Here is a 26227-nt window from a genome sequence, read left to right on the forward strand (position 1 = left end):
TTATTAGTGTTGGTGATGGGAATATGTAGTTTGCCGGATACCAGCCGCATTTCTTTCCATTCTTTCCCCCCCCTTTTTCTTTCACATCGCTGTTTGTATTTTGATATTTGATATGTGGTATGTAGGAGATAAATCCTTTGAGTACCCCGTTTGTGTGTTTAGGGGAACGTGATTCCGTCGATATTAATCTGGGCGGGGGTTCACTCTTTCATATTGCGGTTTGTTATTCGGGAGATTTATGGATGTTTGATATATTGATGTGCTGTATAGGAAACTTCCAAGGTTGTTGTAGTTGAGGATATGGATGTTTGCGATCGAAGCCTGGGGGTCCGGCTTGTAGGGTTGAGGTATCGCTATGCTTAGGGTATGGTTAAGCCTGCAAGTTAGGATGTAATTAGTGGATGAAATGGATGGTTCGGCTGTTGATCGATCACGTGTTATTCTGAGATGAAATTAGTGGCTTGGCAAATATACTTCCTGGAGTTCCTGTCACCCAGTGTTCTCATTATCATCTTAGCCATCAATTGTCATCAGTCATTCCCATAATTGCTTGATTTCATTGCTGAGCTACCTAAATCTTCGTGGAAAGAAAGAAAACAAAATACCAATTTGGCAAAAGAAATACAACGTAATCGACCTACTCTCACTCATTAATCATTAATCCTCGGCAAACTCAGTCGAAACGCCTTGTACTTCATCCTCTTCCTCCTGAACTTCCATATCCCTATTTCCCTCCGATTGCGTCTTCAATTTATTTCCCGTATGTTGTTGTTGTTGGGCCTTTAGCAATGAAAAGATACTTGGATTTTTCAATATATTCCACGGGAAAGATCCAGCGGGCACACATTCATTTCCAAATTTTGAACGGGGTTCTTGTACTCCAGTCGGACGGAAAATGGAGCTTTGAACTCAACGCTGCTCCTATTTGTTTCAGAGTTTTGGTGTTCTTCCTGCTTTTTTATTGGTTTATCAGCGGCCAAGATGATTTCCCCGTTTTCCGCTTCTGCGATCTCATCGTTGTTGACTCCGATGTTCTCGCTCATGGTATCCCGTTCAACCTCTCGTTCTAGGCTATTGTTAAAGTAGTCGGCGTCAATACCGCGGTCATTGTCCATTACAGAGGTTTGGTCGTTGTGGAATTCTTCATCCTGAGTATTCATCTTGCTATCACCATTCTCAACTTTAGCAATGTTACCGCTGTCAATTTCCATGCTCTCGTTCAAATCAACTACTTCCTGCTCAAATTCGGATTCTGGACCATATTTGGGGCGTTCCGCCGTGATAATCAAGCTGCCGTCAACTCCTTTCTCCACAACTTCGCACTCTTGACAATTCATCTTGTCATCGACTTCATTGCTATCGTCATTTTCCACTTTGACAGTCATCTCGAGGTACTGTTTGACAGTCTCATCAATAGTAGTCTCATTCTCTTCAATGTTTCGGACACGCAGGTACTCGTTGTACTCGTCCTCAAGGTTTTTCTCTTTTTCCACTACAACTTCGCCCCACTGAAAGTTGCCCTTTTCATCTACCTCAAAGCTATCGTACTGCTCCAATACAGCAGTATCATGGCCGGAGAAACCTTCGACAAAATCGACCATAGTAATATCGTTATCGGCTCCTCGCACTTGAAAACATCCATCAATATCAGCCTCAATGATTTCCTCGTCTTCTGCTCCAGTAATCTCACTATCCTGAGCTACTATCTCCTCGTCAACAGCAACCTCTTTCTTCCTAATTTCCGTCACTCTAAGCTCTCCCTCGCCATCTAATTGGATGATATCTCCGCTCTCCGCTTCAACAGGTGTGTTGAAAAAAACATCGAACGTGAGACCTGAATCTTCAAGGATTTTATTGCTATCAACATCAACGCCCTTCTGGTTCTCCACCTCAGTAGCTCCTTTACTGGTAGCCTCAATGCTATCGTCGTTTTCCACCGCATTAGTCTTGTCGCCACAGCCTCCGCCACTTTCTTCAAAAATGACATCTCCCTCGATTCGCGCTTGACCATATCTATTATCATCAAGCTCAATGGTTTCATCTCGTTCTACTTCAGCTGTTTCATAGATGTGTGCTGCACAGTAGTTTAACCATTCTTCAAGAATTTCATTGTCGCTATTCTCTGTTTCACTGTTCGCTTTGCCGATAACCTCATCGAAGTTGCCCTTCTTTGCCTCAGTTGCTTCTTTACCGGCCACTCCACCATTTTCGCCATTATCTGCCCCGGAAGTTTCACAGATGTCGTCCTCAATACCCTCATTATCCTGCGACTTGACAGCATCCTCGTTATCTACACCGTGTACCTCATATTCTTTCGTTTGAAATTTATCGTCATGGCCAGCCACGATACTTTCATCTTCGTCCGTATCTTCCGCCTGATTCTCATCCTCGATACTTTCATTTTCGTCCATCTTGGTGCTCTCATCCTCAGCAGTGTCGACCTGCTCAGCTCTTCCCGCGTTGACATTTTCACTATCGTTGATTACAACACTATGATCTTCATCCACCTCACTTTCTTCGGCTTCTTCGTCCTCATTGTTCAACAAACATAATTGACTCTCGCGTCTTTCGGGTATGAGCCTGGGGCTTTCAAATACAAAATTCGTGGTGCCACTTTCTCCAGTCAAGCACCATTTTTCTGGGAGAGGGATATCCTGATTTCCTATATCTATGTCGTCTGTACAGGAACTAAGATTACTTGGATTTTCGGAACTGTCTCTGATTCTTCCATTACTTGGACTAAGAGTGGCGTCTTCAAATTGACCTCGAGAGTTTCTCGACTGATTCCAAATGAACTGCCGAGTTTCATGTCCATCTTTAAATTAGACCCATGTATGAGCTCTTCAGATAGTATCACTGTGTTTTCGCCAAGCTCATAACTACTCTTCCGAATGTTTTTGGTCGTGTGGTTCTTTTCCGCGATCGCCAGCTCCTCAATTTCTGATTCTTCTGAAGTATTTGGGTGCTACACCTACCACGTCCGACATTTGAAAGGTCAGGATTATCTGTTTTAATCATGGAAGCCAAATGAAGGGGGAAAATTCGCGGTTCTGGCTCTTCATCGTCATCGGAATCGAGGCTGTCGGATATCTCATTATATAGGCTTTGCGTATCTCTATCAGCTAATGAGATGTGGTCATGTGTGGCGCGAGGACTATCTGGTCCTCGATTTTTTACAGCTTCTGAGGAATTCGTGGAGTCTGCATGAAGATCTGTATCCTCACTACTGTCTCTTTCTGTAAGCGCATTAGACTTCGTTATTCGTTTCAGGGGCGAGAGCATTGCTGGTGGTGGCCTCTCACGGTCGCGCGTTACAGACAATGACGAGTTGGATTTTTCGAATCGCCGCGTATGCTGCTTCTTTATGTGTTCATTAAGATCATGTATTGTGGGCCAAACCTCTTTACATGTATGGCATCGCTTACAGTTGTCTTTAAAAGATGTCAGTGTCCCTCGTGCCTTGAGTGATTCTCGAAACGTACCATTTCTCTCATGCGTTTTTAGACCTTGAACACGGCTGAATTCCTCCTTGCATGTTTTACATACATAATTTGACGGCATATCTGGGGGTCTAGCAGGGAGCTGCAAAATACTCTTTGATTGTATGGGTATCTCGACGACCGCAGGACGACTGTTGTGAGTTGTTTCGGAGATGTGAGTTCTTCCGGGATGTAGAATATTTCGTTCAGAATCCTCATTATCAGTGCCAGATGTCGCAGAAATGTTAAGTAGATCTCTGTTGGGCTGCAACATTCTTTGCGTCTTCTGTGATGGGCTGACACCGAGATATACATTTTTCCGATAATCGCAGAAACAACCCTCAGTGACAGAAGGTAAAAAAATTCCGTGTTTGAACTAGTGCACTTTCCTTCTCACTCTCGGAGTTTAGTGGTTTTGATTTGTATGCACAAATGGAAAGACGTAACCAAGATCCTTCAGGAACGTCTGGCTCATTCAATGGTTTATTAGCATATACTTGGTTGGACGAAAATTCGAAGGTATAATTATCATCCGTACTTACAGAGTCACTTTTTAGCTCAAGGGCTGTGCGGAAAAGCCTTTCAAAATGGTACTGTCTTTCCTTCCAAGACTCCAAGTCCTCGCCCCAGGTATGGAAGGAGAAATCATTTCCCGGATTTTGAAGACTTTTACCGAATAAAGGGCTCAAGGTCCTTGATAATCGACACGAAAGCTGTTTTGCAGTGCGTTTTAGAAGATCTTTGAAGTATGGCTGTCTCATATGCTCTTTGAAGGCTCCGACATCAAAGAGTCGTAGTTCAACCCATCCGCCTGATTCATTCGAGTTAGTATCTGATATTGAAGCCTAACTCAAAAGACAGGATATTTTTCTCATCAGAGCAAAAAACCTAAAGACATTGCGACAGTGCCCACCTTTGTTAAACGCGATGCTGCGATATGCTTCAATTAGATTCAACGACCCCAATTCAACGTGTGGAAAATCCGTTAGGAAAACCCAATCCTTCAATGCAGCTAGGGCCAGAATTTTAAATACCGCAGATTCTCCGCATTCCACGCCCAATCTTTTTAATTGGAGCTTACCATCATCTGATCCTTCGAGAGAAGTAAAAGCAGAGTTCACCAAGTGTGTTAAGTCGCCATCGAACCACTCTTTTGGCCTATGCATTCGTCTAAAGTCTTGTATTTCAGTCATAGCTTCCAACTCTAAGCGGATCTCGTTCATAGCAGTGTCGATAGTTTGAGGCGGTAGGTGCTTTGCTTCTCTCTGGCTGAGGCTTGACACTTCGAACTGCCGATGAATCTTATTAGTCAACATCCATATTTCTATGTTCTTTTGGCCAATCTCATAAGCCAGTGGATCCCTTCCTGCATTTCTGACGGCGATTTCTGCTGCTTCTAAATTTGAAGCTTTGGATTCCAACTCTAGTTTCGTTTTTTCAAGCTTTTCGATCTTCCCATGTAGTTCTCGAAGGTCGCTATCCCACTGGTCTCGAATGGCAATTACTTCTGCTTCTTTACTCTGCAAGTCCCTCCTGTAATTTTCTTTCATATTCTCGAGAACTTTCTCCTCGACATGCTTGTGATGTCCCACTTCCACTACTTCGTCATTACTCCTGTCCTCGGAGTGAGTTTTGGGTGAAAGGGAAATTTTTGGTTCTTTGTGAACGTTTGATATTGCAGCCTTGGCGGGCGACTTTGCCTTTGGAAGACAAGATCTTGGGCGTTCTGCTGTGCTGGAGGGTTGAGGAAGTCCCAATTCAGATTTTCTATCTTGCTTCTCAAGCTGGGTTGTCCCAGTGGTCTAAATCGAATACATTGTCAGTCTTGTTATATCTTCCAAATCTATACCTGCATAGGTATTTAAGGAGACGATGAGTCACTCCTATCTCGTCAAAAGAGCCCACAGTTCGAAGACTTATCAGCTTCTTTGACTCAGACGGCTCAATCAAACCATCCTAAATTTGGACGGATGCATTGTGGCCAGCGATAATTCACTTCTTGATTGAATACTAGCAAGGGGTTCCCATACCTTTTCTATACGTCGCTTCTTTCTCGCGATATCCTCTCCCCCCCATCCTCCTGCGAGCCTCTTTTCCGAATATGGCTTGCCTTATCTTGTGCCTGCCGGGTGGTCTTTGATGATGGGGTAATTGGAGTCTTTATAGGGGATAATTTGCGAGCAGGTACTTGTACTTGTAGCTGACCTCGATTTTTTTCCATAGGTGTGACTTCTACCCTTCTTTGAGTTTCATCTGACGCGTGTGTCCTTTCATACTCGCTCAAAGCATTCTTGATTTTCCGTGTCATGCCTTTGGGAGAATATTTCAAGCTCTTGGATCCCTTCTGGCTGGTATTGCGGAACGAATCAAATTCATCACGGTTGGATCGTCGTTTTCCATCCGAATTACGATATTTCCACTCGACTAATCAAGGCGACATCTTGCAGCATTTCTTGTCCGACATTTGCCAGTCGCTTCCATTATTTTTTGTTCTACTGTTGCCAAGTAATCTCCTCCATGTTTATTGCAGAAATCGAGCCAAGCGAAGAGTGCACATCTTCTTCAAACGACCAATCCGGCATCCTTACTGAATGAATATTTGACCATATGAAATTTGCTCGAAATTGGTTTGGAACTGCCGAAAATATTTTGAAAACTTGAGATGCGAGAAGGTTGGCTATCAGGGCAAATTTAAATGGCCGTTTGCTCTTCTACGGTGGCAACCAATTTCTGTACACTGCTGTCTATCGAACATATTCAGCCACCCGAAAATGAAACAGAACCCCGGCTCCTTGGCTTGCAATGCACAAATCGGATAGCTTTTGCCTGGAAATCCTAGAAGATACCACTTTCTCATCCGCCTGACTCCTGTGGCCGTGTCAAATCTCTATCCGTCTTACAGAAACCCTGGTTAGAGTGCATATTTGTTATTTTCATCCGTTTGCTTCTCTGCGTTTGAGATAATCAAATCTTTTCCAGAGGCTAGCCACAGCCGGATTGTTCTGTCAAACGCTCTCGTGCTTGAAATTCCAGTCTCCCATACTCATTTTGTTTCCTCGAAAGTTCTTCGATGCTCTCGATGAACTTGTGACCCAGGTTCTTCTACTCGAGTAAGATTTCAAACAATGAAGCTAACGATCAAACGCAATGGCCCGAACTTGCAATCTTCTTGCAAAAGACTCGCAGTCAATATGGGCAACACAGTTGAAGGAGAATCTAATAACACCACCACACCACAAAAGTTTGTCATCGGCGTAGATTTTGGAACTACATTCACATCCGTATCTTATTTCTCTCACCCTATTAATGATTGACATCCTCGAGCTTTTCTGGAACAGCTTTTGAGCATTAAGAATTGGCCAGATGATTTGAGTAGTGGTGATGCGGGTGGGACTCGACCTCAAGTACCGACTGAGACTGTAAGTTCATTGCTACTTGAACATGTATTTGAAATGTCTGAGGGTGCTAAGTTAGATTCATAGTGGTACTCAACAATTCCTTTGTCAAGGGAGGCGCCTGAGGATATTGATGAGGACGGTGGAACATCAGAAGAATTCGTATACGCTGATAACAATCACCCTCTAACGAGTATTGAAGACCCAAATATCGATTCGCAGCCGGACAATCTGGATTTAGTTGAACGTTTCTCAGAGTTCTTCTGGGGTTATCAGGTACATCACCAGCAGTACAGAGAGAACATTTCCAGGGACACTAGAACTAGAGTCAAGAGATCCAAGTTGTGGCTGGTCCAGACACCTTACACGCGTGAAGATCGTATTGAGTTAGTACACATCATTGAATATCTTATCGAAAATTACTTCATTCGAAAACATGGTTTAAAGGATGAGCCCGATGTAAGGGATGTACTCGATACATTTATAGATTTCCTGGTGAAGGTCCTGCATCATACCAAGGAGCAACTTACTCAGCTACACAACTTTTCTCATAGCTCTGTTGTTGAGTTTTCTTTGACTGTACCAACAATCTGGAGCCCGAAAGCATCTCGTATCCTCCAAAATGCTTTACAGACCGCAGCAAGAGTTACTAAATTTGGAGATATGTCAACAAAGAAAGCCGTTATACCATATACTGTATCGGAGCCAGAAGCAGCTGCAATTTACATGCTGGCGCGAGATAATTCAGTACATGTATGCTGATTCCTTTCTTCACTTCGCTTACATGGGGAGATTGATAGCTAACCCATACTCTGTAGCCAGGAGAAACGTTCATTATTGCTGATTGTGGTGGAGGCACGGTCGATATTGTCACGTATGAGATTGGCACAGAGCATCCACTCAGGCTGAGCGAGGAAAAGGTTACACCAGGAGGTAGGTCGGGCACGAATGGACTGCATCTTCGCAATCATGCTGATATCGTAGGCAACAATTGTGGGAGCAGTTATCTGAATGAGAACTACAAATAATGCTCCTTGATAGGCTACGGGACGAACATTATCTACTTGATATCTGGCCTGAAGGCGAAACTTTGGAGTCCATTGTAAATCGTTTCTTGCCAAATTTTGAAAATGAGTTTAAGAGACGCAAAGATTTCACCGCTATTTTTGGTCTTAAGACTCGTATTCCCCTCCCTGGACTAAGACCAAATGCAGAGAAGAGATTCGACGACGGTTATATCGTCATCTTGAAGTCTGTACCTCTTCGTATCACCCGTTTAACGCACATGAGAGCCTGCTAACATCGCCTGGTTTACTGAAATAGACAAGACTGGGAAGGAGTATTCAAACCCCTTCTAGAGCGCGTGAAGAATTTATTGCATACACAGTTGTGTGCTGCACTTCAAAAGAATTTCAAAGTCAAAGTACGTATTGATGCGGTTTCTTGATTCTATACAATAAGCTAAGAAACATTTCAGAAAGTTTTCTTGCCCGGGGGATTTGGAGCATCACCATCACTGAGATCTTATCTTCGAAGCTACTTAAGAGAGATGTCTAATAAGCCTGAGACTGGCTACGAAATTGAATTAAAAGACAGGAAACGATGCCTCTGGATATCCGTATGTTCTATGGACGGCCCTTATAACTCTCGCAGCTCGGGAACTGACTAGGAGAACAAACAGAGTCACGGCTGTATCTTGTGGTGCAGTCCTTGCTGCTTTGAACAAAACAAATGGTCCAGCACGAAGAGCCCAATCTAGCTATGGATTATTTCGCAAAGAGCCTTATCGACCGAACGTACCAGGTTTTGAGGGGCACAGAAACTGCATTCCTAGCAATTGTCCAATTGACGGCGATCAGTATATTCAGGTGATTAATTATTTTGTATTCAAGATGAGCTGAATTATGACAGAACTTCATGGTAATCCAGATTGACATTCAAGCAGGGATCGCTTATTCCGCCTAGACATAAATTTGAGCCTTGGAAATCAATTCACACCTTTACTGAAGATCATGAAACGCTGACATGTGAGGAATTGATTTATATGTCTGATGAAGCAAAGTATTCTCATTATCCTTTCGATCACGAGTACAATAAAGGTCGGAATTTTGCGTTTTCCTTGTAAACTATCGTCAATCCATCTTGTTATCACACTTATTATCATTGCAAGCTTTTCTGGCGGCGTTCACAATGTCTTGTCTATGGCACATGAAGGCAATATTATTCTTTATTTTTACTGACGTATAGTCTCTAGATGTCCAAATAGCCGGTCGAATCGAATCCGATGACTTTCCTCAAAAAGGAAAATAAGATTCAATTACTAAAAGACGAATATGGTAGTATAAGCAAGGCTAAACCGCATTATCGTGTCGAGCTAGAGATATCCGCTGAATTGAATGGTATGTTGCTGGAGTACTCTGCTAAATGGACTGGACCTGGCGGAAAACTGTGAGCAAGGGACAGGTTTGTGTTTCTGCCGCGTTTGCGCCAGGATGTGCGTGAGGTGACAGTATAAAACGAACACCGGATTATAAATAGGTTATGGGATGTTTTAAGGCTTTGAGGTTTGAGCGAATTCTGCGATTTACTACTCGTCATGAAAATTTGGAGGAGGGATTGATATTTCATTGCGCCATCAAAAGTTTGTGTATTTGTAGGTCGAAAGAAGTCTGTTGTGATTCTTAATTGTGTATATCAATGGGAGTTAAAAATTAGTGATGGCTACATAGATAGTCGTCCAAATATACATTCAAAACCCATACTGATGGCTGATGAATCCAAACAGTTTAAGGTATTGAATATTCACCACAGAGCTACTCGAAAGCAAAAGTCTACTAAAACACTATGCCTAGGCATAAAATGGTATCAAATTCCATGGATCTGGACAGGAACTTCATATGACAATACCACAATATTCGAGGCAATACCAATACTTCAAGAATTATTATCTACCAGTGCTACTGCGTGTGGTCAATCTAATTAACAAAGAACATTCACACATAGGAGAAAGACAAGCAAAAGTCTTTGTTCAGTCAAACAATTAGACATGTAATGCCGAGGAATTCCCTGAAGTTCCATTGAACCTACAGAGCAGCATGAACCTTATTACACGATTAAAGTCACTAATCAACACAATACTACCCACATAGAAATTTAATCAAAAAAAGAAAAACCATAAAATTATATTCTTACCTGCCAGCTAAAATAATGTCCAGCATCATATCATAGCCAGTTCAGTTACCTACTCAAAACTACCGAGAGACAAGTATAAAAACGAGCAATTATATCTGTCCCGGCAATCTCTCACCCGAAACCACCGCCCTTTGCGGCAAAGCCACAACTACTCTCCCTCTTCCTCGAATCTTTCCCCCCAATGCATCCCTCGATATATCCCCCAACTCAATATCCCGAAACCCATCTTCAATCCTCGCCCTACGAGTATCATTTCCTACTCTCTTTCTTCTTCCCATTGATAAATAGGTAGCTTCAACACCTCGTTCAAACCATTGTTTCATTTCGCTACGAATAGGTGGTATTTTTTTGTGGACTTTTAAACTGAGGTAGATCCAGCGGGGAACGTAGAGTAGAAAGAAAATGAAGAATGTAGAGAAGAATGTTACGAGGGTGAATACGATGATGCTGTCGCCTTTGTTTGAGAGAGCCATTTTTCTTTGGTGGTGGTGGTGTCTGTGGGGTGGGAGTGGGTAGTGTGGTTTTTGGTGAAGTTGTGTGATGAACTCTGTGATGTGATTTTGAGTTTTTAGGGGATTAAGAATTGAATATGTAACTTGAGGGAATTCAGGGAATTTGTGGGGGGGGATGTTTTATTAATGTAACTGAGGCATTGTTCTATTTCCTTTGTGTCATCAGAGATCCGTTTTGTTTGTTTTCGATCTCTTTCTTTGGTCTTTTTCTAAAAATGGTAATAAAGAAGTCTTTGTGCCTATTGTATTCCCTCAACCAGCCCCTAGCATCGAGCGGTGTCTCGAATACCATGTAGACCAAATATATTTTGTAGTCCGATCTATCCTTCATCGTAACTTTGGTCGGGTCCTGTCTCCCAACTTCACCTCTAGTCTCGGCTTCTGGATAGCTCGGATGACTTTTCTTCACTTCTCGTCAAATTCTCTCCCATTTCCATCCAAGATTTCGACTGTGGGTTGTCTCTTCAACCGTGCCGCTTTCTTCAAAATTCTCAGACAGGGGTAGCCGAGCTCGGAATGATATTCAATCACAAGTTGGAAGCTGTCTCTTCTCTCCATATGCTCCCGTAGTGTGCTCGCATCATAAATCCACTTTTATTCGCGCAGGTTAAACCTTCCAAACCAACATCCCTACGGCATTCTGGAACGTGTCGTTAAATTGTACCATCCCAGCCTGTTATGTGCGAGTGCACTTGTGCCATGGACTTCCCTCACGTAGACATCGCTTCTATCTCAGGCTTTCAGATCCAATATTCCGACTGAAGACCACAATATAGACGTTCTTATTATCTTCGTTCTTTAAGCCGTCTAGCTGATGTTGTTCAAGTCATGGAAATATAAGTTTCAATGATATAATCATTCAATCCTTGGTCCATCTTTCTTTCTTTGGCGAAATAATACCACTTTCGAAATTCACAATATAGGTCTTATCCAAACCTATCCCTTCCCAGGTATGATATGTATTCGGATTATTTTCGATTTTCTCCGTCTCGCTGAAATTTGAAGCAGGTTCGTAAGTCCATTCTATCGTTTGAGTTTTCATAATTTCCAACCTTTTCGAATCGAAGGAACAAATAGAAGCATCAGAAGTACTTAAAGATCTTGAGGATATGCTACAACTGGAGCTGTAACTTGGGTTTTTTGTATGATGCGACTTTGATCGTGTTGGGGATTCAGATGATGGTTCCATGGAAATAGCTGTGGATGGTTTTCTGATTGGCATCGTTTTCAAGATCTTTTGAAGTCATTGATGAACAAGATACTGAGTATGAGATTAAAAGATTTTAGAATGGTAAACATTTCTCTTCTTATAAGTAGTTCATGTTTTGATGAAGGGTACTCTATGTAGGTGGGGAATATCCATGCCGAGGTGAAGTGACTTGGGGGTCTGTTCGACGCTATAACGGGTACTAGTGGCCGATTGATAAAAGAATTGTGCCATTTCGTTCTTTCTGACCTTAAATCTTTGTGTGGGGGACTCAAGTAGGGCGTGCTGATCATAGGGGAAAAGCTTAAGCTCGCGGGACACGTCCCTTAAAATTTTTTCTATACCAGGACTCTGTGAAGATTGATTTCTCTGTTAACTCCACATCTCACACGGCTCATTTTGATAGGATCAGAATTTTTTGTCGAATTCTTGTGGTATATGAGATAGGTAGCCACTGTTGCAAATCCAGAATCTCCAAGGCACCCTCGAATGATGGACCATGGACTACAGACGATGAAAGATGGATGATGAACTACAGAGGGATGGATGATGAGCCATGAGGCCAATGCGATCCAAGCTTGATCCACCTATTATATTAGTCTCTTCTTTTTTTCGGCAAGTTACACATTCACGGCTTTGAGTACCGAGTTTGGACCTTTCTGTTTCGTTTTCATCACATTCTCTTAGTACGATTGAAGTAGATGCCACTAATGCAGAAGAGGTGATCTCACCCCGGCCATGATGGGTGATATCCAAGATCTTCTGTTTCATCTTTTCAGAGGCATTGAGAAATAACAAGTGTTGTTGTTTTAGTGGATATCCATCTACTATTAGAGAATTTAGTAAAAGCTCAGGCTTGTTAGTTTCAAGTATTGGATTATCATCGTCGTGTTTAGCAGAGAAGTTCGAGGAACTTGCCTTACGAGTACGCCCACTTAAAGATAAAATCGCATGGATGAGCATTCATCAACTGTTATCAAACATCAGAGCTGGATCCTGGGTTCTTGCAAGCCGGAGACTAGGAAACCGGTTGGATAGAACTAGTATTCGCTAATAGCATTTGACTTTCTCCTTGAATATTCCTCGGCATGATATGAATGAACGAGTAGGTCTAGTCTCTAATGTTTGAAAACGAAGTTTCAACCCCAAATGGCTCTTGATAAGATCTACTAAGAACTTGGGAGATTATAATGCACAATAATGCCTCAAGGAAAATGTCCTACTTATCCCCATACCCTTTCAATTTCAACGAACAGATTTTATACTACTTGCATCTTCAGTCACATTCTCTCCAATACTCCTTATGAGCCTTGACTCTTCCCCTTTTTAATAATAGATAGGATCCTCTTCTTATAGTGTAGTTAGCAAGAATGGATAACAAACAACCCCATAATAGTACTATGTAAATAGCATCACTCAAAGTGATACCACCACCAATATTACCCTTGCAGCTTGCCTTCCCGAGGCCAGTCTTATCATCCCAAACCATCCAAATCTGTTTGAAGATCTCACACTTCTGGTCTACCAACCCGGACAATATGGTCTTTGTGACGATTATTATTTACCTTGCTAGCACATCATTAGATTATACCACGGCCTTCTCGTGATATTTTTTCATAATACCCATCAAATTAACACGAGAATTGCAGCTACAACCATTCGACCACATCGATTTCCCACGTTATCTCTCAAGCAGAGATTCAAAAGCTTCCTACCTAATTTCCCCTTCATCCCGAGACGAACTATAACCCAACATCTCACCTCGGAAGCGTGGGTTCTTTCCCCGAATTGCATATTTCCAGTCATTACATTACATTGATTACGCATCGATATCAACAATTTTCCGATCTGCGGGCCGGAACTGCAAGAACCAATCTTATTAGAGCTTAGCTTTGCTTGCTGGAGAAAATTAACCGAGGGGCTGGTTTTTGGTTGTTGATTGGGACGATGGTGGTTAGGTGGATGTGGGATATAACTTACGATGTTTGTAACACTAATACGAGCATCAAAAGCAACACCAACGAATATTAATACTAGGTGTCTGAAGATAGCCGAGTTGAAGTCTATGCGGTAATGGAATGGATGGATGGCCATCGGGTTAATGGTTAATAGCAAAGCCTTAAAAGGAGTAAAACATGCATTAATTTCTCGCAAATAAAGTGCTTGTGATATTCACAAAGCAAATAATACTACGCATATCGAATTCTAGGTCTTTGATATATGGAATTTCATGCAGAATAATCTATGTACATATCAAAAGGAGGCATTCGGGATGATTACTGTTGACCTCCTGGGATCTTGGCAGCATATGCATATATATTGCATGATGCATATAAGGAGCAAACAAAACTCAACTTTTAATTCATTCTTTCCTTTTCGGTATACTGTTTGTTTGCTTTCAATATTTTGATTTCAAAGCACTTTAATTCCGAAGGCTGAATACCTAACCTGATTCCTTCATTTTTTTTTAATATATACTCGCAGCTTAACTGCTTAGCTAGAGAATCAATCAATTCAATCTGATGCTCTTTCTGGTCCCAAGAAACCCAATAATTACGCAGTATTGAGCGGAAATTCTCCTGGTCTAGATACAATTTTCCCGGAATCATAGAGATATGATATGATATTATGTCAATTCCTGATGAATGATACCGTCAAGTAAGCATGTAGAGTTTACTAAACTCACTCGAATAATGCAGCATGCTTCCAGCTTCATCAATTTAGATTGGTACCAACAGGATGGAAGCTTCCTGGGTGTTAAAGTCAAGTGGTGTAGTCCGTAACCTTGACCAACCAGATGAACAATACCCATGGATATGCATTTATTCCAATTTCACACACCTTGATTGACACTGGTCTGAGTAACTCCGAGTGATTCGAAACTCATGAGTTGATAAGTAATAGATGAGCCTAACACATCGTATATAAGCCAATAGAATATGTGTATCGCGAAATGTCTACGCGGTCAACTTCCCAAATCCCAAGAAATGCACAGTATAAGATTTATCTCCTTATCTCATGCATTTATCCAGCCATTCTTCTAATCTCGTCTGAATGCTTCCGACATAGATGTTTTTAACCGAATTCAAACGTTGGGATTTCGTTGGTCATTATGTGAAGAGAACCAACAATAATTCAAGAATCCACATGGCATTCTATCGATTATTTGATATTTTGAATATTCCAACACGAAGGATTGTTTTGTTTGCTCATGTGTAGACGAATAGATTCTATCGTCTTGAGTAATTCTAGACCATGTTCTTTAGAAGTGATAGATCGGCCACAGAAAAATAGACCCGTCATTTACGTGTTATGAAAATGTGGAAACTGTTTCTTCCAAACGTTGGCTAGAATTTTTCGAATATCATTGGTGTACGGAGTATTACTTGTGCACAAAAAATCCACAAGGAAGAACAAAATATTGTACATAATATATTTACATCACGTGAGAGTTTCATATATATCAACTTTCCCCTTGTGTCTCCTTTCCCTGGTTACTGCATTGGATATCAATGTTTCTCAAACAGTTATGATGATGGTCTAAAACCAGGATCCGATGAGCTTGATTTATACATCAGCGGTAACCCTCATCCTTGGGAAGAAAGAACCAATCGTAGAATTTACTTCTTTTGAGGGGCCAGGGGGCCCAAGAACACAGCCTTCGCTTGCCCCTGTTGACATGGTCGATAGGCGGATTGATAGGCCCACAAAATTAGACGCATGTCCCCCCAAAAACGTGGGTGGTGAATATGAAACGACAGGACAAGCGAACTGCAACCGCTTGGTATTCTCACGTCTCATTTTAAAGCTCGGTCGTTTCTTATTATAAGCAAGTTGTGGTTGGGTCGGGAATGGAGACAGCCTTATGGTGGATCTCGAGTGGATTGTGACAAGCGCGAGTGGGGTGGCCCGGGTGGTAGGCAGATCTTAAATCTATAGGCGCTGGCCATGGGGTACTCAAACTCGTGCTAGGTAGAGTTCGTATGTGGTTGTACGATGAGTCTGGGTCTTTGATATATGTATCCCTTCGACCTCCTTCTCCGATCTCAAATTCCAGACCAAACACATTCATTCTTTGTATATCATATTGTATAATAATTAGACCCAATACTATCCTTAACGTTTTCGCTTCATTGTAAACACCATTACGACTACTAAATTTTTACGAAGATCTCATTCATTTACGACTATCTCTCAAAACATCAACACGACTTTACTTTCCGAGGAAACTTATTTAGCACTCTGAGAACTATCATTCATTCTCGACAATCCATACTTCAGTCGAACTTTTTTTAAACATTCCATTCTCGACTTTCACAATTGCAAGTTTACTCATCCGAAATTGCTATCCAACAAAGACTAACCAAAAACAGTACATCATGTCCTCAACAACAACCTTACAAATGACCGGCGGGCCAATCATTTCAATTTCAGATATGGACAACTTTATGAAACTTGGAGAATTAGCACAAGGCGCACGGAGTCAAAGGCCGATAAAAAAGACCTCATCAATGGATTTTGATCTTCTTCGAGCATCTGGTGATGCCGCACGTAGAAGAAGAGGAAGTACTGCTTCCGAAGCATCAACATGTGGATCACCTTCATACACCCCAACATCATCCGCTTTCCAAAGTACTAGATCAACACCTTGTGCGAGTCCTCTGTTACGGCCTATCGATACATGTGAATCACGATATGATTTTATGTTACCCGTTAATTTACCGACACAATGGACTCTACCTTCCTCGCACTCGGCATCGGAGTTCAATGGAGGGGGACTTGAAGGGGATAGAGATTCATTTTTGAAGTTGGATGTTAATGTTGGATCACCATTTGAAATCGGAATGGCTTCGGAATTAAGGATTATTAATGCAGATGGCTCTTAAAACGAATGGGAAGGGAGGAAACGGCTCAGGATCGGGGTGTTATAATGGCGAAATGGAAAATGATACCAAATGAACTTTTTGCTCTTCTAAACTTTTACTCGGACAATTGAGAGTAAACTGAAATTGATACGTCGAATTCGACTTTTGCTCTCTCCCTTTTAAAAAAGCATGGCATGTAAAAATTGATCCACTCCATTTATTGATTCCAAAGACGTGTAAATATGAGATTTCTCTGCCCCTATTGATTTTGCTCTGATTCTACAGCACTTTGCCAACAGAACGACAGCTAACCTCCCATTCTTGCCATCATCAATGTTCTCCCCAGACTCGTTACCCATGCACAACACTCGTACAGGCATGTTAAATTTCCAAACAATGCTCCCAATCAACTATTGATGCCAAGGTACGATGCGACCGCACAAAAGAAATTTTGCCCCACCCCGGCGGTTACGGTATCATTTCCTTAATGAGGGGAAATAAGATATAGTAACATCAATCAATTGAGTTCAAAGACTACTCAGCCTCTTTCCTTACTCAATGATTAAATAAGATATGGGAGTTTTTATATCTTGGGGCCTAATGGGGGCTTGTTGGGGTACCTAGGTAGATAATGTTGGATGGCTGTGTACAAAGTCAGCAATATCAGGATATAATGATCTTCGTGGGGTCCACTGTTCTCGTCATCAGCTGTGTCGTAGAAGACTTCATTCACTGTATTTAGACAGAGTATCTGAAAAGAACGGGGTACTATTATCGCGTCATTCATTCGTACCGCGACGATATTGGGTAATGTTGCGATGATGTGTGATGTTAGTGATATGAAAGAACTTTTTTATGTCAAATTCACGGCTGTTGAGATGATGACTAAGGTCAACTAGGCTTGAATTTTAACTTCAGCAAACCCAAAGGTCGGTGTCGCTATAAGATTGATCAATCTTAAGCTTTTGGTAAGTCTCACGATCTAGCTACTCCAGATAAGCATTATATAGACAGCTTCAGTGAATGCTGAAAGATTTATAACATTCTTAAGTGATTATCATCTTCTTCGCCATTCATATTCATATTGTCCAGGGTAACTTATTTTCCAACACTTTAGCTACCCCGTGCTCGTATTCATTCAAATCATGATGTTACCCCTTATTACATGTTCGAAAACAACTTTTTTTCTGCTTGTCGACATTAAATACCCCTTCATTCATTTTACTTTCTCTAGAGCGAAGCGAAAAAGCCTCCACGGCAGTGGCCTAGCGGAGCGTCATCAATTGAGCTAAAACAATGGTTAATACCTACGTATATATACATACAGTACTTCCGTTGGAACAATTGGAATAATTACACATTATGACTTAAATACCTGAAACGTATCCTGATGTTCACTCCTTTAATGGATAAAGTTAGGATCTTACTCGTTAAATTTATAGGGGTTGTCTTCACCTTCACCACATGTCGCTAGGGACTAGAACAACGGGTGGGGTCTAGACACTCAGGCTTGGCAAAGCTTGTCATGTTTAGGGTACCTGCAGCGTACAAAAATTATTATCAGATAAAACCATTACAACTTCAACGATCGAACATCGTCGTCTTCGCTTCATCTGTATCTAATTGTTTTTTTTGCATTCTCTGTTTATATTTCTTATCAATTTATATTCATTCACTTATTCATCCACTCATTCACTCTCATTTTGATACCCCTGGCGTGGCGTAATTTCGATTTCATTCATTGCAAAGAAAGTTGAGGCTTGCAGATAGAATCGCAAATCTTGATTTCGAGGAAAGGAACAACAGGTTACAAGACTCAATACAGCAGAAATTATTATCACATACACAAAATATTAGAAAGGAAAATGACTGAACCGGAAATCAGAGACTTTTCACCTGGGGGTATGAGCTCACCGTCAAGAGCTGTTGGATTTGATTTGGAGGCTTTCCCTTCAGCTTGTGAGTTTCTTTCACAGCTCTAACCAATCGTATAACACTGCGACGAAAGCATACCTTATTCTCAAGAACTTTCGCATACTTCCTCACTTCCTTCTATGGAAAGCATCTATATGCGCACTTTGCGACAATCTGCTTACCGCAAACTTGCAGATGATCTCGAACCTTTGACGCAAACTCAATCTTCCCCTGACTCTATCATGGGACAATCGCCGATTCGACGTCGTACAACCCGCTCAAGATCCAATACATTTCGCACAGTTGATATTTCACCACGTCAACCAGAATGGCACCCAGGACAAGAACCTGGATTGGATCCATCGAAACCTGATGGTGGAAGAACAACAGGCTTCAACTTACACGAGGAGTGTCAGATAACCGTTGTGGATTTCAGTGAAGATGAAATGGTCAAGAGGGAATTCAATAATGATGAATTGGTTCAGTTTTTGGATATTGAACAGGAGGAATGGATCAAGTGCCGATGGATAAACATTAATGGACTCAGTTGGGATGTGATAAAAGCGGTTGGAAAGAGGAAAAAGCTACACAGATTGGCGATTGAGGATATGGTAAATCTTAATAACAGAACAAAGGCAGATTGGTATGTTGTACAGTGCTTGCCAATGATCGAGGACTAATAGTAGATAGGTATACCGACCATACTTATGTTGTTTTGACATTGCAGAAACTCGTTCATTTACATCCGGACAAGGATAGTGACTCGGATAGTGATGGAGACGACGATCAAGATGTAACCCTGGAGAGTCCAAATAAAAGAAAACGAGGACCATTTCGGAAGGTTTTACATAATTTCATGAGACGAAGGGATCCCAACGTAGTACCGGTCGATAAGCTCGCAAATGGTGTTCATGATACTACCAATGACTTTATCAATGGACAGACGGATGGTGTACAATCTTCGCCAGTTCAAAAATTGAGGACTTTACAGAGATATCATGGAGGTCCAAATCAAGAAAGGGCGGCGCACATGGAGAAAGTTTCTCCTTTAACACAAAAGAAGTTGGCTGTTAGTGCCGAGCAAGTATCGATATTTTTAACTGCTGGCAAGTAGCCCCTTAATGTCAACACAATGGACTTTGACATCTGACATGTTATAGATAATACCGTCATCTCATTTTTCGAAAACTCTGCGGATGATATTGAGACACCCATCCTTCACAGATTAAGCAACTTTGATACAATACTTCGCAGATCATGCGATGCATCAATGGTAATGCAGGCCGTTATCGATGCTATCATTGATCTTGCTATACCTGTTACTTTTGCCTACCAAGACATAATTGGTTCATTAGAACTAGATGTCTTGACCAATCCAAATATTAAACACACAACATCATTATACGTCGTTACCAGCGAAATCACTACCTTGCGCAATTTTATCAATCCTATTGCTAATCTTATTAATTCTCTCCGAGATCATAAATATGCTGGACAAAGAGGTGATGTGCAAAAAGCAGCATCGGTTGTTAAGATCAGTCAAATGGCACAAACGTACCTCGGAGATGTGGAAGATCATATCGTCCTAATCACAGAATCTCTGGATCAACTTCGAAGAAATGCCGATGGAATGATTGATTTAATCTTTAACACCATATCAGCATATCAAAATGAGTCCATGAAACAACTCACGATTGTCACTATCATCTTTCTTCCATTAAGTTTCTTGACAGGTTACTTTGGGATGAATTTTACCAACATGCCAAGTATTGACCATAATGAAAAATACTTTTGGCAAATAGCTTTACCAGTTGCATTTGCGGTTATTTGTTTTTTGATGAGAGATATGATCTTGTGGTGGTTCAGGAGAACAATACAGAGGAGAGGGATTTCGAAGAATAGGAAGGGGAGGGAAAGGAGAGAGAGTAGAAAGAAAGGAATGAAGGAGAGAAGAAATAGGTGACTATATTGTTAACTTTTAATGACAGGTTTATTTTAGAATGGTTTTCCTAATAGTTTGGAGTGGAGGCCCTGGGCCAATGACAGTAAGAGGTTGTAACTCTTGACTTCGTTCACTATACTGTCTTGAATATAGTTGATATATGAACATTATTTTATACTTAAAGTAAGATAATACAACAGCTTGTCAAATCCGAACTCCACTCTAGAATTGACAAATCCTACCTAGCGAGGTTTCATGTTTTTTTTCTTTCCGTCGATGCCACAGAGCTCAGAAAGTTTTATACACATCACTGGTAGTAAGAATTGCCAGCATCTCCACCATGTACTACCACTTCAATAATAGCTCTTCTCAATCTCTGTTCTTGCCTTTAGTTAACTCCTCTCGTATGATGGATATGTCAATTCCTTGCATTTTGAAACCGAGAAACACTTCAAAATTGCTTTTATTTGCAGAACGTGCTTCAATTGTTCGCCCCTGTTTTCAGAATAGAATCACTCGCAATGGATTTATTCATGAATTGACTTCAATTTTTCGTTGTATGATAGTTTTGCTGTGGAGGAAGTCTTACGTGTATATACGTTTGGAGTTTATGGTGGAGGTAGGTGGGTATTGGTTGTATAGTCTTAGTGATTATCAGAGAACCGGTTTGAGCCTTGAGAAAGAGACTAATTAATCTAAATACGCTTCCTTATGCCCATTCCCTCATTCTTCCGACTACCAGAAATATAAACCATAATAATTCCATTCATAATCATCATTAACAAACCCCAATCCCCATCTCCATCTCCATCCCCATCCCCTCCCCTCTACTCCCCTCCACCACTATCCCAAACCTAATAACACCCATCCACCGCACAAATCAAATCATAATGCACAAACTCACTCCCCTCATCCACATACAACTGCGTCCTACCCACCCGTCTATCATACCACAAACATTCCGTATACTCCGCATGAAACGCAATACTCTTACAAGCGGGATACGCGGCCCGACATTCGTTGATGCAGCGTCCTAGCGTGGAGCCGCTGGCTTGGTGGATACTTTCGTTGTAGGAGCCCGGGACGACGGTGTAGCCTGGGGTTGCGCAGATAGGGTAGTTGGTTAGGTAGGCTGTGGAGGGGGAGGAGGTTAGTTTGGTGTTGGGGGTTGTGGATGGGGATGGGGGTGTTGATTGGGAACTGGAAACAGAAGGGAGGGATGTTGGAAGGGGTGAAACTTAAGCTTACTTTCTCCTGGTGGTGGGGGAGTGGATAGTGTACCAGTTTGAGTTGGGGAGGAGTTCACGTGCTTGATGAGGGCGAACGAGATGAGCGCGACGAGGAAATTTTGGATATACATTGCCGTTTTTGGAAGTTTTGTGGGGTAAATAGGTTAACCCTATACAGTGTTGTTTATTTTTGACTTGGATATTGCAATTGCAATTGGAGATAGGTAAGTTAAGAGGTAAGTGATAATTTTGAATGATAAATTGATATACCAGTATATTTCACCTAGTTTGAGAGGGAATCTTCTACATATATATACCTACTAAGTAGGTAGGTATGTCCTCGATATAGATGCACATACATACTCCATCGATCAGGGCATAATCTCATTGGCAATCAATACATATCAGAAGCGGCACCTTGCATTATCCTTTCACCTACGGACTAAAGATCCTACAAATCGCAATCGCAATTGCAACTCCTTTCCTATCGCGATACTTTTCTCGTCTAGCCTGCAGCTAGCGATGCATACTTGTTACTTCATTAGTCCACGAGATTATCGTATATTTTCTATACGGGCTTCGATCGGCATGGTTTGTGTAACTTGGAGTGAGATACTCGAGTACAAAAGTTGGTTTTCTCGTATTTGGTGTTGGATTTTCGGTTTGTGGTATGATATAAGGTTGATGTAAGACTAATTTCGGGGGTTAAGACGCCTTACTTGGATTGACGTATGTTGGGTTATGTAAATGGTTAGCTTTAACTTTACCCCGCTGTAGATCTGCTGATGGTGTAAGGTTATAGGTACAGACAGGTTGTACGCAGATCGGTGGAATGTCTTGCATTGTTTCACAAGCAGGGAAATGGATTAAATTTCACGTGTTCCCGTCAATATTGACATTTAGAGTCTAAAGTCTTGTTTTATTTTCACGGTGTATTCTTCACGATATCTTCACTTGATAATTGCTCACAATTTAAATGGGAAAATAATAGTTTTGGATGTAAGGCAAAGGATCATGTTGTCACAATTGCAAGTCCACTTGCACTTAACTCATCTGATAGAAAAATGTCTATGTCAAGCATCACGCTCTTCACTCACCTTTCTGAATCCTCTTCCATCTGTCTAATAAATGCCCGCATCTATCAAACCCGATAAGGAAACCCCTCAAGATCACCACCCGCACCAGCAAACTTCAAATCATCCTCATCTGGATCCATAAACTGTCTCCTCTTCACCACCACCACCGGCTTTGTGGTTCTCAAAGGCCAATCCTCGGATGGCCGACTTCGTCTCGTCAGAATCGACGCCGCCGGCGGCAGAATCGGATTGCGCAGTTGCCATGCATCTGATTTGTGATTTCCCTTTGTGATTACTGGGTCCGGGTACCGCAAGGGGTACTTGTTCATCTCGATGTCGCGGTCCTGGGGTTGGCCCGCCGGGGGAACAGATGTGCGGTTTCTCTGAGCGGCAATGCGTCGAGCTTTTAACCGGTAGAAGATGTTTCGTGGGTAGGTCATGTAGATGAGGAAGAGGGTGAAAAAGATTAGAAAGAGGGCAATTGCTACGACCTTTGTTTGGTCTGACATCTTTCTTTTTGAGAGTGGGTAGATCTGGGGGGTGAGATGCTGTGATGCTGATTTGTGGTTAGTTTGTGAGTGGTGATGGATCGGGCATGGATTCGTTGGATGGGATTATAATGTGTATAATGGGCATTGTTCAGACATAGTTGGGAAATGAGATGAAGAGGAGTTCCTCTGTTAAGTCCACAGGCGAGAACAAAGGGGGTTAAGAACAGAGGGTTATATTGCTTGTTTTCTAGACAAAGAAATCCTCAGAAAAAGTTCTATGTAGGTTTTATTTGGTTTTTTTCTGTCCTTTTATTTTTTCGTGCTCTGTGTTGATTACATTGATGGTTTAAACATTTGAGAGTTTATGCAGTAGTAGTCACAGTTGTGGATTGGGCGGTTGATTCGGGTTTAACTAAAAGAAAATGAAGGAACTAAAATACCAAGGTTTGGTGCCCATCATTACTTCCAATAGCTTTTAGTGTTTAACCAGTCAGTCAGAGAATAGTAGGAGGACTTGATATTTCCGCTATTCTCAACGACCAAGCCACCACAAGCTGTGAACAATAAATATACCATGGCAACAGATGTTGAATTACTGCTGGAAATGCTGAAGGTAGGCTTGAAGATATGCTTTCCCACAGTAGCACGAAAGACATACATCACAACTCTTCTGAAATATACTCAAAACTCGTTGATCTTCTTATTGCGATTCGAACGACCGAAGGCTTTGATGTGGAAATAGCGACCCCCCCCTCCCCCCACAACCCTCCCCTTCCTCTCAGATGATTCATTCTTCTTCCAATGTCTCCATCGTACCTCTGAGATCAGTCCAACTTCTTGATGAGGGTAAGGTGACTGACTATCTCACTACAATGCCTCATCTTTTAATATATTCAGGAACTCAACAAAATGACTTCCCGTTATCTCCAATAGCCAACTGCTAGTCCTTTGTAGACCGAATTACTCGGCTGCCTTCTCCACATCACACACTTCCATCAGAATATACCAGCCGAATAGGGTAACCAACTTTTATCATCCAACACAATTGGCCCAAGGCCCTTCTTCAAATCGATTTTTAGATCAGCTCTCGGCTAGTTTATGAAGATATGTAACAGTTCATTCATGGAGCTCGAAGCAGTCGAACCTGACAATGAGCAGCTCAAGTGAAATGGCTGCTTTAGAGGCGTCGAGACGTTGAATCAGATCTAGTGCATTTAATTCTACACAATAATGTTTCAAATATTTCTCCTCCGGGTTTTGTGCCTATTCCTCATCACGCACCGCGAGCTTGATTATTGGGAAGACTCTCACATTGTTAACTGTAAAAACTACTTACCTTTCCTCAATGTGTGGAGGAACAGTATACAGTACAGACAAAAGAGGTAATTGAGATATTTAATGATTAGAGAGAAACTAATTGGTATGAAAAAAGAGGAGTTTTAGAAGAGAGATGGCTGAATATTTTAGGAAATTGAAGGATGGGAGAGTTTTCTGGTTAATGCTCCCCAAATTAGGCGAATTTGAAACTATTCACTTCATCCTGGATTGCCTGCTTGATCTATCGCTAAGTGGATTGTTTGGTAATTGGGCCTTATAACTAGGATTCAGTTTGATTTCATTTCTTTTTCCATTCAATGAATTCCAACTCCAAATGCTCCTTTAGCTTAGCAAATTTATTTCCAAAATTCAAACCACAGCTCCAGCATTTCATATCACCCTGTAACCATGCCTTAGCCTGGCCACTTCTACTTAAAGCTTCTTGCCTTTCCTCAGACAGAGAAAACTCGGATAGATTAACAAAGAATGGTGTAGCAAATGAGCTATAATGTTTCCTCTTCCTCATACATGAAGAATAACGATCCACAGACAAGACATGAATATGAAGATGCTCCATCGATGGATGCATATGTATTCCAACCATAACATCTCTCTTCCAATCTCTACCATCTGGCATTTCAGCATCATCTTCTAGATTGACTTCTCCACTGAGTATCTTTTCCCTTTCCATATCTTGTGCAGATTCTGATCCATATCTCCGGCGTAATTCCGATGCAACTATCCCTTTCAACTTTTCTGCTTCCGGTCTTACCATCTCGAGAAACTCGGGGTTGGATAATGCGGCTATAGGATGCATATTATACCATTTCTCCTCTCGTGGAATGAGAAGGGTGTGAACTGAGGATTTGGGGTATAAATCATGGATTGCTACAAATAAAGGGGTATGATAGATGACGCGTGAGGCAGGGTGTGATGATGGATCCGATAGATAGACCCCTAGACCTGCACTACCAGGGAAGAAGGGATTTGAATTTGCGATCTTTTTTGGAGGAGGAGAGGATGTTGGGAAAGAGTTGGGGCGTTTGGATCGTGAGTTTGACATTAATTCGGTAACTGCAATGACTTATTAGTGTTGCACATAGCATGGGTACAAACCAAATGGTGTTACGGTACATGCGTTGGGTCTGGGGGACTTTTGAATTGATTTGGAAGATGCTTGAGAGGTTCCATTATTCTCTGCTTCCGTTATTGCATCTTCACATCTTTCTGAAGCCATAATGCCAACGATAGATCTTATATAGGCCGGTGTCGTAAGTGGCATGTACAGTGTGCTTGAAAGCATCAATTGATATGCGCGTGGTGATGATTACTTCGCACAGAGTCAGGGTTACTTCGTGGTTAATATTTATAGAGCACGAGGCTGCTCCCACAAGCTTAAAGCTCCACCAAAAATGACGCACATTTCTATTTCTAGTGTGCAGGAACGTCCAAGCTTAACCTTAACCTTACAATTTTCTCAGCCTTGTGGGGAAAACTTCAAATGAATTTAGTGAGTGAATGTATCAAACCCCTAAAATACTCACCACCTTCATTACTTTGAGTTTTATTTTGATGGATCTGCCTATCATAAGGATTGCAGAGACCAAA

The 26227-nt window shown here is 41.6% G+C and overlaps 12 protein-coding genes across 12 annotated transcripts; 4 read left to right on the forward strand and 8 right to left on the reverse strand.

Annotated features, from left to right (window-relative positions):
* Positions 1-809: 809 nt before the first annotated feature.
* On the reverse strand, positions 810-3561 carry SS1G_11664 (hypothetical protein; the record flags this gene model as incomplete). The annotated part of the gene is made up of 3 exons (XM_001587621.1): positions 810-2815; positions 2976-3236; positions 3483-3561. The coding sequence occupies 3 exons, from the start codon at positions 3559-3561 to the stop codon at positions 810-812; spliced, it is 2346 nt and encodes a 781-aa protein (XP_001587671.1).
* Positions 3562-3885: 324 nt separating this feature from the next.
* SS1G_11665 (predicted protein) lies at positions 3886-5787 on the reverse strand (the record flags this gene model as incomplete). The annotated part of the gene is made up of 4 exons (XM_001587622.1): positions 3886-3945; positions 4022-4290; positions 4561-5281; positions 5521-5787. The coding sequence occupies 4 exons, from the start codon at positions 5785-5787 to the stop codon at positions 3886-3888; spliced, it is 1317 nt and encodes a 438-aa protein (XP_001587672.1).
* Positions 5788-6670: 883 nt separating this feature from the next.
* On the forward strand, positions 6671-9672 carry SS1G_11666 (hypothetical protein; the record flags this gene model as incomplete). The annotated part of the gene is made up of 10 exons (XM_001587623.1): positions 6671-6760; positions 6818-6898; positions 6962-7627; positions 7693-7748; positions 7916-8125; positions 8198-8297; positions 8467-8492; positions 8556-8742; positions 9141-9322; positions 9660-9672. The coding sequence occupies 10 exons, from the start codon at positions 6671-6673 to the stop codon at positions 9670-9672; spliced, it is 1611 nt and encodes a 536-aa protein (XP_001587673.1).
* Positions 9673-10155: 483 nt separating this feature from the next.
* SS1G_11667 (predicted protein) lies at positions 10156-10539 on the reverse strand (the record flags this gene model as incomplete). Its single annotated transcript, XM_001587624.1, has 1 exon — positions 10156-10539. The coding sequence occupies one exon, from the start codon at positions 10537-10539 to the stop codon at positions 10156-10158; it is 384 nt and encodes a 127-aa protein (XP_001587674.1).
* Positions 10540-11437: 898 nt separating this feature from the next.
* Positions 11438-11800, reverse strand: SS1G_11668 (predicted protein; the record flags this gene model as incomplete). Its single annotated transcript, XM_001587625.1, has 1 exon — positions 11438-11800. One exon carries the CDS (start codon positions 11798-11800, stop codon positions 11438-11440), a length of 363 nt encoding a protein of 120 aa, XP_001587675.1.
* A 323-nt stretch (positions 11801-12123) lies between these two features.
* Positions 12124-13879, reverse strand: SS1G_11669 (predicted protein; the record flags this gene model as incomplete). The annotated part of the gene is made up of 4 exons (XM_001587626.1): positions 12124-12372; positions 12410-12612; positions 13169-13328; positions 13766-13879. The coding sequence occupies 4 exons, from the start codon at positions 13877-13879 to the stop codon at positions 12124-12126; spliced, it is 726 nt and encodes a 241-aa protein (XP_001587676.1).
* Positions 13880-16164: 2285 nt separating this feature from the next.
* Positions 16165-16671, forward strand: SS1G_11670 (hypothetical protein; the record flags this gene model as incomplete). The annotated part of the gene is made up of 1 exon (XM_001587627.1): positions 16165-16671. One exon carries the CDS (start codon positions 16165-16167, stop codon positions 16669-16671), a length of 507 nt encoding a protein of 168 aa, XP_001587677.1.
* A 1844-nt stretch (positions 16672-18515) lies between these two features.
* Positions 18516-19678, forward strand: SS1G_11671 (hypothetical protein; the record flags this gene model as incomplete). The annotated part of the gene is made up of 3 exons (XM_001587628.1): positions 18516-18609; positions 18760-19207; positions 19255-19678. The coding sequence occupies 3 exons, from the start codon at positions 18516-18518 to the stop codon at positions 19676-19678; spliced, it is 966 nt and encodes a 321-aa protein (XP_001587678.1).
* Positions 19679-20323: 645 nt separating this feature from the next.
* SS1G_11672 (hypothetical protein) lies at positions 20324-20527 on the forward strand (the record flags this gene model as incomplete). The annotated part of the gene is made up of 1 exon (XM_001587629.1): positions 20324-20527. The coding sequence occupies one exon, from the start codon at positions 20324-20326 to the stop codon at positions 20525-20527; it is 204 nt and encodes a 67-aa protein (XP_001587679.1).
* An 833-nt stretch (positions 20528-21360) lies between these two features.
* On the reverse strand, positions 21361-21866 carry SS1G_11673 (predicted protein; the record flags this gene model as incomplete). Its single annotated transcript, XM_001587630.1, has 2 exons — positions 21361-21638; positions 21755-21866. 2 exons carry the CDS (start codon positions 21864-21866, stop codon positions 21361-21363), a joined length of 390 nt encoding a protein of 129 aa, XP_001587680.1.
* A 1010-nt stretch (positions 21867-22876) lies between these two features.
* On the reverse strand, positions 22877-23320 carry SS1G_11674 (predicted protein; the record flags this gene model as incomplete). Its single annotated transcript, XM_001587631.1, has 1 exon — positions 22877-23320. One exon carries the CDS (start codon positions 23318-23320, stop codon positions 22877-22879), a length of 444 nt encoding a protein of 147 aa, XP_001587681.1.
* A 1597-nt stretch (positions 23321-24917) lies between these two features.
* On the reverse strand, positions 24918-25856 carry SS1G_11675 (hypothetical protein; the record flags this gene model as incomplete). The annotated part of the gene is made up of 2 exons (XM_001587632.1): positions 24918-25693; positions 25736-25856. The coding sequence occupies 2 exons, from the start codon at positions 25854-25856 to the stop codon at positions 24918-24920; spliced, it is 897 nt and encodes a 298-aa protein (XP_001587682.1).
* Positions 25857-26227: the final 371 nt, after the last annotated feature.

The sequence above is a fragment of the Sclerotinia sclerotiorum genome, genomic scaffold (assembly GCF_000146945.2).
Source record: "Sclerotinia sclerotiorum 1980 UF-70 scaffold_18 genomic scaffold, whole genome shotgun sequence".
Classification (NCBI taxonomy): domain Eukaryota; kingdom Fungi; phylum Ascomycota; class Leotiomycetes; order Helotiales; family Sclerotiniaceae; genus Sclerotinia; species Sclerotinia sclerotiorum.